We start from the raw sequence: 8,843 nt of genomic DNA on the forward strand, positions 1-8,843 counted from the left end.
ATGGCCTCGCATGGGCTGGGCAGGCGACCCTTACCCGATGCCGGCAACCTCCGCTGGTGGCCCGACGATGGCTAGGGGAGGGGAAGGGCAGACAGAAAAAATAGAAAAAAATTTAAAAAGTGAAATGACAAAAATGTTCTTTAGTCAGGCCCTTTTTCGAACTCGTGCCCTTATTAGAGACAATAAGAGCACTTCGGATCTTTATTTGATATTTTTTCATAAACTCATTATACGAATGTTTATTTAATTATATATATTTTGCTAATTTAGTACTATACTTTTGCATTGAATTCTAATATAATCATTCCGATTAATTTTCATCATGAACATAGTCGTCTAGTCATCATCTGCTGTTCTACACGGCACACTATCACATGAGGGGCTTTTAGTGAAAATTGATCATAAAATTAAAAATTTAATGACTGAATTATGTACATACGCGTAGGATTGATATCTAATGAAGTCTCACCGTTAGCAGAAGAGTTGCCATAACACGACTCTCCGAGGGATTTAAGATGTGTACTTTTGTGGACACCAATAATTCGCACGTGGGGACTTACTCCCCTGCCCCCCTGTGAACATGAGATAGATATAGGGAGAATCTCATCATCATCACCATCATTATCATCTTCTAAATACAAAACAAAACTCTCAAGGCTCACCCCACACCACACACTCGAGCTCCAACCCCGCACATTCTCTGGCACACTCTCTCTTCCGCATTTTACTTATTACCCAGAAATGTCTTTTCTCTTTACGCGACACCCATCTCCTGAAAAATTCTAAAATGGCTATTTCACAACTTCGATGATTGGTCGCAAGAAGTCTGAGATAAATGGTGGAACTTTTCTGAGCGTTTGGTCCGAGCTCCCACTTCCATTATTACGTGTGGGGGGTGTGTGAGAGTGTGTGCATGGCTGCCATCACCATGTTCGATCTAATGGGGGGGAAGATCATGATAAGGACTCTGCAATCTGCATGACATGGTGGATCTTGATGACGAGAGAGGTGTTGGCAGCATGAATTCCAAGAAGAAGGAGCTTCTTTCCACTGCCATGGAAAGAACCAGCGAATGGTTTTTGCACTTCACCTGTTCTTCCAAATGCTTCAATCAACACACTTGTACTCTTGAATGCCTTTGTTGTCATGGTTTAAAAGTGAATACTTTCTTTTTCTTCTTTTTTGGAAAGAGAACTAACAATTGTAGAGGGAAAAAATGGCGAAAGCTGGTGTTGATGAAGCTCAATTTTGCAGGATTTTTTCCCAGGAGATCCCCAGTGATGTCACCGTTCATGCCGCAGGAACTCCCTTTGCACTTCATAAGGCCTCTCTCTCTCTCTCTCTCTCTCTCTGTATGTGTTTTTGTGTGTGTGTGTGGAAGTCCCTTTCCTCTCAGTTGAGTCCCAATTACCTTGCAAATGATTCATGATGGTGGATGCCCATCAGAAAGGAAAAAGCAGAATCAACTGGAGCTCTATTAGATACATGTGAATGTACTTTTCATCCATTATCTGAGATGGCCACCTTAGCCGAGCTTACAATCATGTTGGTCTAGGGTAGATTTCGAATTGATAAACTAATTCATGCTTTTAAAGGAGATTTTAAATCCAAATCGTGCTCCTTTTTAACTTTAACTATAACTGCAGTTCCCATTAGTCTCCAAATGCGGGTACATAAGGAAGCTTGTATCAGAATCGAGTGAAGCCGATCTTTCTGATATAGAACTAGTTGACGTTCCTGGCGGGGCAGAAGCATTTGAGCTTGCCGCCAAATTCTGTTATGGGATTAATTTTGAGATCAGTACCGAGAACATCGCGACGCTCCGATGCGCAGCCGAGTATCTTGAGATGACTGAGGACTATGCAGTAGGCAACCTGGTGGGAAGAACCGAGGCCTACTTGAAGGAAGTGGCATTGAAGAGCCTTGCAGGAGCCATCACTGTTTTGCACCGGACAGAAAGCCTTTTTCCAATTGCAGAGAAAATGAAATTGGTCAGCCGATGCATCGATGCAATAGCATTCTTAGCCTGCAAGGAGAGCCAGTTCTCCATGACTGCTGGGAACGAGGACGGTAATGCTATAATTTCTTCTATGGCGTCGCATCATAAGAGCCCCTTTGCGGAATGGTGGGCTGAAGACCTGACTATCCTTAGAATCGACATCTTTCAGAGGGTTCTCATTGCGATGACAGCCAGAGGTTATAAGCAATATGCACTCGGTCCAATTCTTATGCTTTACGCACAAAAATCTCTGAGAGGTTTGGTAAGTTCATAGCAAATACACTGAATTCTCAAGATAAGAAGTTTTCTCTAATGCAGGACAGTTTCTGTATTTCAGAAGCTGATCTTTTGTTTCTAAAGCAGGACATATTTGGGAAGGGAAGAAAGAAAATTGAGCCAGAGCAAGAGCACAAGAAGCGGGTCATTTTAGAAACAATAGTAGGTCTTCTTCCGAGGGAGAAGAATACTATGTCGGTGAGCTTCCTCTCTATGCTTCTTCGTGCAGCTATGTATCTCGAGACCACAGTGGCTTGCCGCCTGGACTTGGAGAAGAGGATGGGCTTGCAATTACCGCAAGCTGTTTTGGATGATCTGTTGATACCTTATTCTTTTACGGGGGATACATTGTTTGATGTCGATACTGTGCAGCGGATCATGACGAACTACTTAGAGTATGAAATGGATGGGAGACGTTTCGGATTTAATGCGGATGAAGAGTATGTTTCTCCTCCTCCTCCTAGTGATACCGAGCGGGTTGGGAAGCTCATGGAGAACTACCTTGCAGAGATAGCATCAGATCGGAATTTGTCTGTCTCAAGGTTCATTAACCTTGCTGAGTTAGTTCCAGAACAAGCGAGGTTGACAGAAGACGGAATGTATCGAGCCATTGACATCTACCTCAAGGTTTGTTTTGTCGTCTGTTTTTCTCTCTTCTTCTGTCTAGTTATTTGATGGTTTTCCTCGCTATCCTCGGTAAATATCCAAATCAAGTTGATGCTTCAATGGATGGTATACACATCTCTATGTGTTTGCATTTGCTTCAAGCGAATAAACCGAGGAATCTTGCAGCCATGTGCTGCTGATGTGGGACTTCCTTTATTTATGGTGTTTAGGTATCTTTCAGGAGATTCAGTTATCGTGGTTAATATCCTATTTTCACTCAGAAGAAGGTGTTTTCCTAATGAAGTTGTAACTTTCATATCTTTTAGAAGCCATAAAGAAATGTACAGTTTCAAGCAGCAACATTTTTACTGAGGAAAAATCAAGAATCTGATATGATCTACAATGGGAAGTATCGTAACTAAACCAACTAAATTGGCAGAAACATCATAATTTGTCCGTTGCACCAACTTTTGAAGAGGCTTTTGCTCATATATGCATTATGAAAAATGGGTCAATTTCTGTTTCGTTATTTGCGAAAGTATTTTCTCTTGTTCATTTTGTGCATCATGACAAGTGGTGTTTTCTTTTCTCAATAAGGTTTCTTCCCATTTCATAGGCTCATCCTTCTCTCAGTGAACTGGAAAGGAAGAAAGTCTGCAGCTTGATGGATTGCCAGAAGCTATCACGAGAAGCCTGTGCTCATGCCGCTCAGAATGACCGGCTTCCTGTTCAGACCGTGGTCCAAGTCCTGTATTACGAGCAACAGCGCATGCGAGATACCATGAATGGAAGCCTTGGGGGTGAATCCCCTGCTGCTCCACGCAAATTAAATGTGTACTCCACCGACATCCACCCTGTCTCAGACGATCTCTCTCGCTTAAAAAGAGAGAATGAGGATCTGAAAATAGAGCTAGTCAAAATGAAGATGAGGTTGAGAGAGATTGAAAAGTCAACGCTAAAATCAGCAGGAGGAAGTTCTGCAGGGAGCACGCCGTCATCTGCCGACAAGCCTCCTTTGCCTCGGAAATCATTTATAAACTCAATGTCGAAAAAACTGGGTCGGCTTTATCCGTTTGGGATCGCCCCTCCCAATGCTAAAGGTAAAATGAAGCCAAGCAAGGACCGGCGGCATTCGATATCATGAGCAGTTGGTATGCCTTGAAGCTGTTTGATTCTTGGAGAAGTGAATAGCTGTTCCTATTTAGCTTTATGAGGATGGCAAGGATATCTAGAAGTTCCTGTCAGTTTGTTTCAATCTTTCTTTTTTCGTTTTTTCTCTTCATTGTGTGTTGTAAATATTCTTATCATATGATAAATTGCGACAGTTGAATGGTGAAAATAGTATTGCCGGAACGAATTCATCGGTGTCCCTCTAAGAGTCCGTATTGCCAAGTCATCTCTTTCATGAGAGTTTCTGGGCAAGTAAGATTATCTCACGACAGTTTCCACAGTGGATACACAGAATACAACAACAATTGTTTAAAAAGGGAAGAAAGTGAGACAACTGATTCTGATGCTGACATTGCAACATCCAATGTCCAGACTTACTCTGCAATTGTCCTTCCAAAAGTAACAGGAACCAAAATGCTTTTCGAAATCTGCTGAACTTCTTTACCTTTTCCTTAAAAGAAGCTATACAACTTTCGAGGTCAATGCTATTGCTACTATATTACCTTCAGTGTGGACGCTGGCTGTTGTAGCCATTTCTCTTGATGCAATTGGAAGAGGTTCAGTTATCTGTTAAACACAAACACACACATACATACAGCTGCCGGAGTTTTTCTAGTTTGATGCTCATCAAGAATTGCGAGTTTTCTGGGATTACAAATTCCCTATCATAGAAAGAACACAACATCAAATTTGTTTCCATGGATTCGTTTGAATACTTGTACAAGTCCAGACCAACACGCAACACTCTCTTATATCAGTCAAGGGCGAAGGCTGCGAGGGGTTGATGTCTATTTGTTTGGTGGGTATCCTTATTAGTGTTTTGACAGTTGTTCTTGTCACTTTTACCTTCAGATGAAGAGCATGTGAGGTTTTGGAGATCCTTTCCAGATGTTTTGTAGGTGAACTTTGCTAGCCTTGCCCATGGACGAAGACCAATTGCCAAACCATCCGAAAGACTGGATGGGCGACTATTTTGTCGATCGTATGTATCTTTTCCCAGCAATTCTGATATCTAACACTGCTTGTCCCTGCACCATGTTCTTCTTCTTCTAGTAAAATTCTTGGCTCTAGCTGTACATGTATTTTCTTGAATACATACTAGTTGGAGCATTATAAGCCCAAACACAGAGCAAACAAAGCTATGATACCATGAAAGAATCAAGTCATCGAGGATACAGATAAGATAGTTATGTTACTTGACTCCTGTCTTCCATAGTGGGACCAGAATGCTAGATATTATAGTAGGTAGAAATGGACTCTTTTGTCTGTTTAAACCGGCATCCTCCTTGTTAGTTTTGGCAAAACATTGATGATAAAAAGAAACCCAAAAAAAAAAAAAAAAACAGTCATATGATCTGTGATTATGTTCTGATATTGGACAGATATCTTGGACAAAGCTAAACTGATGTTAACTATTTTCTGAAATCTTCACGGGTTTTCTGCAAGCCAAAGAAAGGAGCAATTTTTTACAACAAGAATCCCACCCACTAGACTAGAAATAGAGGTGGGAAAGGAAAGAAATGAAAAAGGCAAAAGATCCGCACGTCAAATTATCAATCAGAGGCCAAATTAGTCTACTGGAAACAGTTCGCTGGAGAAATCCCAGAATCATTCTAACTTCTCTTAACTAGAGTTCAAACTCAAGACCTGGAAAAGCCAAGGGGGCTGTTTTAGGACTCTCTTTCTAATCAAGCCCTCTTCGACTCCGTCGCTGGTTCCGCCTTTCCCGCGATTTTCAGAAGCTTTGTTGGCATAAGGCATCTGAACAGGAGGACTCAACTGATGTGTGCCGGACTGTGACCCATTGTGGCTCGACGATCTCGAGGAGGAAGAAGAAAAGGTTGGACTGGAATCGGAAGTCAACGCCGCATCCGTTTTCTTACTCCTCCTGTTCTTGAAGCTTGCCGGGCCTAATGTCAGCTCAATCTCGCTCTCGTCTAAAATCTCCAAATTAGCTCTGACCAATCCCTCCGGTTCCGCATTGTTGTATATACCGGCCAGCCGTTCAAAGTTGACGCTCATCTTTGAGCTTGGTAGTGGATTAGAATTGTGACTATTAATGTAATTCGATTTCTCTAGGTTTAGTCCTTCCCCATGGATGCTGCAGCTGCGGCTCTTAGAGTTCTTCATCAATGCCTTCTGGATTCGGTACAGACGATGAAGTTCATAAACCTGCGATTTTAATCCAAAGTTAGGAAAAATTCAGAGAGTTGATTAGAGCCAATGAGGAATTTTGCAACTTGCAAGCTGGGGAGGATGAAGAAGAAGTATACCTGCTCTCTGAATGTCTCTTCATGCTTTAACATTGCCAACTTCATGTGTTCTTTATCATATGGCCTCAGAAGCTTCTCCATTTGAAGCTTTAATGGAGGTTCCAAGCTAGTCGAAATTCGCAACAACAATTCGCCGTCGAGCACTTCTTCCCTGACCAATTGCGCTCGAATTTGGGTCTTGAATCTTTCACTTCTCTCTGGTTGAAAAACAAAAATCACAAAAGATGAGAAAGAAGTAGGTAATTTGGACTGGAGAGGGAGAGTGATAAGAGCTATAAAATGTTTCTTTCAATGGTACCCTAATAATGGGTGTTAATATAAACTGCTTCAAGGATAATATGTCTCTTTCCTTGGCCTTTTTTTTTTTTTTTTTTTGGTTCTAACACAAATATCTAGCAAGACATATGACAGGTTGACATTTTCCATCGGACAATAATTGCATACTTGTTTTAGCATTTAACATAGTCCATTTTAATTCCTTAGATCCCAAGTATCTTGGGCAATTCATGCTGGGTTGCTCATTTCAGAAGGCTGAGGTTGGGGAAACTAATGTACAGTGTACTAGAGAATCTGATAGCACCAAAGAAAAAGATTAAAAACAGGAAAATATGAAGTAATTAGTTCCTGCAATTTCTGCTGTCTAACTTCACACAGTTCTTCTCTCAAACATCTTGCATGGACTCTTGGTAATCTTTGTGAGACAAGAAGAACAATTACCACCATGAAGACTTAACTTTTCCCATGTGATTATGATCGAAACCCGAAATCAGAGCTACGGGGCTCCAAGAAAAATTAGTTTCTATGTACTTGAAGCATCTCTAGCTGATCCCAAATACATACCAAAGCAAACAAGAAAAAAGCAGTAAAAAAGAATAAAAATACGGAGAAAATAAAAGAACACGCCATCTATCGTCGCAGACCGATGTTCTAAATAGAGGTGATCAAGGTGGTGAATATCTTGGTAAATTCATAACGAAGAAGACTCAAGAAGAAGAAAGAAGAGAAGGGGTAAGATATATCATCTGACCTGAAAGAGCTTGGTGAGCGGATGAAGAAGGAACTTTCTGTTTGGCCTGAAACAGAGAATGATGACTGTGTGATCTCTCTTTAAGAGAAAAAGCCAACACTTCAAAAGTTTCTCTCCTATAGCAGTTAGTCTCAACCCTTTCTTCTTCAGCCAAAGCTTACTTTTCCCCCCCCCCCTCACAAAGAGAAAAAGAGAGACTTTACCCTCCCATGACATTGTCCCTATAAGTACATGATCATGCCAAAGCAAGATACAGAAACATGTACTAAAATAATGGGGATAATGATAATGCAAGCTACAGAAGAATTTGAGATTGTCCCTCAAAGTTTCACAGAACCCAAAAAGCCTTTGATGATTAGATGCATATTCAAGTCCACAGGCATGCCAAACAAATCCCAGTGCCCTCAGCCAATCACATCCATGGTTAGTGAAGGAGATGCCCCCTCAGACAAATCCAGCAATGCACCCATTTTTTAATCAGATATCTTGGAATAAAAGAACTGATCCCATGCTATTGTTTATGTGGAATTGCTTAAGATTGTTGGGTTTGCATTCTTTTATAATTGATAAAGGATCCAAAAGCCTCTCTCCATAGCTCAAGACAATCATCAAGATGAACAAAGGCCTGCCCAAAAAGAAAGGAAAATGAATCACATGCACCCAGCAGGTTTATGATCAAGTACGAGTTGTCTCATATATCTTTAATACTTGTCTGTTAAGTTTGTGTCATAGATTAATGATGAGATGTGCTCATCTAATATAGGTGAGGCATTCATGGCATCTCCTGGCCAGCCGACCAGTGGATCTTGACCGCCCATTTGAGTTGCACCCCTTGGAATATAGTATAGGGGTAACTCCGAAATAAAGGGTGTTAGATTATATCCATGCTGATTACATTTTCATTTAATTAGACAGGTTTTTGCGAGAAATTGGCGACGTGTATATAGGCGAAAGTTAACTAATGTCAACATCCGCAAGCAAGGGAGCTTTGAGATAGTTAAGCAATGACGGTTCTTTTTTCCATCCGTCGAATTAAACTTTTAAAATAGACATAAGTATTTTATATATATTTTTTAATTTTAATAACTTTTAAAAGCAGAGAAAAATGCTACCAACACAACTTGTAAATGAACTCTTTTTTTTTTTTTTTGTTCAAAAACTGCTTGTCCCAAAAGAGATACAAATCGGATAATAATCACAATAATATAAAATAAAATAAAGAACAAAGAAGAGGGAAAGTCTAGGGAAACAAGAATCAGATATCATCTGTACAGTTGTAGGGTCATATGGGGGAGTGGATTCCTCATCACCACTCATGGAAACAGAACCGGCACAATAATTGCATCCCTTAATTGACCATGTGAAACTTGACCGTGCGAAGAGAGGTGTTCACAAAAAAATAAAAAATAAAAAAAAATTAATAATAATGATTCTTCATTTCCACAGGAATTTCAAGAAATTGAGTGGACCCACAAATTAATAGTTAAAAAAA

General features: G+C 40.5%; 2 protein-coding genes across 5 annotated transcripts; one reads left to right on the forward strand and one right to left on the reverse strand.

The window, feature by feature from the left end:
- Positions 1–588: 588 nt before the first annotated feature.
- On the forward strand, positions 589–4,234 carry LOC115742126 (BTB/POZ domain-containing protein SR1IP1). 3 transcript variants are annotated; one of them, XM_030676242.2, is made up of 5 exons: positions 589–1,122; positions 1,255–1,324; positions 1,647–2,261; positions 2,360–2,902; positions 3,498–4,234. In XM_030676242.2, the coding sequence occupies exons 1-5, from the start codon at positions 1,073–1,075 to the stop codon at positions 4,023–4,025; spliced, it is 1,806 nt and encodes a 601-aa protein (XP_030532102.1). In that variant the 5' UTR covers positions 589–1,072; the 3' UTR covers positions 4,026–4,234. The 3 variants fall into 3 exon arrangements, with proteins under 3 accessions (XP_030532102.1, XP_030532099.1, XP_030532100.1); XM_030676239.2 differs by having other exon boundaries at positions 591–1,075; XM_030676240.2 differs by having other exon boundaries at positions 592–1,075; positions 2,363–2,902.
- Positions 4,235–5,438: 1,204 nt separating this feature from the next.
- LOC115742165 lies at positions 5,439–7,462 on the reverse strand. Of its 2 annotated transcripts, none has more exons than XM_030676289.2 (3): positions 7,352–7,462; positions 6,325–6,521; positions 5,439–6,223 (listed from the first exon to the last, which is right to left on the reverse strand). In XM_030676289.2, exons 2-3 carry the CDS (start codon positions 6,403–6,405, stop codon positions 5,675–5,677), a joined length of 630 nt encoding a protein of 209 aa, XP_030532149.1. In that variant the 5' UTR covers positions 6,406–6,521; positions 7,352–7,462; the 3' UTR covers positions 5,439–5,674. The 2 variants fall into 2 exon arrangements, with proteins under 2 accessions (XP_030532149.1, XP_030532148.1); XM_030676288.2 differs by lacking the exon at positions 7,352–7,462 and adding an exon at positions 7,245–7,325.
- Positions 7,463–8,843: the final 1,381 nt, after the last annotated feature.

Source organism: Rhodamnia argentea, chromosome 11 (assembly GCF_020921035.1).
Source record: "Rhodamnia argentea isolate NSW1041297 chromosome 11, ASM2092103v1, whole genome shotgun sequence".
NCBI classification, from domain to species: Eukaryota; Viridiplantae; Streptophyta; class Magnoliopsida; order Myrtales; family Myrtaceae; genus Rhodamnia; species Rhodamnia argentea.

Coding starts and splice junctions, on each gene's coding strand:
- LOC115742126 (XM_030676239.2), top strand. CDS start 984: ATGGTGGATCTTGATGACGAGAGAGGTGTTGGCAGCATGAATTCCAAG. Junction 1,076..1,254: donor ATGGAAAGAACCAGCGAATG/GTTTTTGCACTT, acceptor TCAATTTTGCAG/GATTTTTTCCCAGGAGATCC. Junction 1,325..1,646: donor CTCCCTTTGCACTTCATAAG/GCCTCTCTCTCT, acceptor CTATAACTGCAG/TTCCCATTAGTCTCCAAATG.
- LOC115742165 (XM_030676289.2), bottom strand. CDS start 6,405: ATGGAGAAGCTTCTGAGGCCATATGATAAAGAACACATGAAGTTGGCA. Junction 6,224..6,324: donor AAGAGACATTCAGAGAGCAG/GTATACTTCTTC, acceptor TTAAAATCGCAG/GTTTATGAACTTCATCGTCT.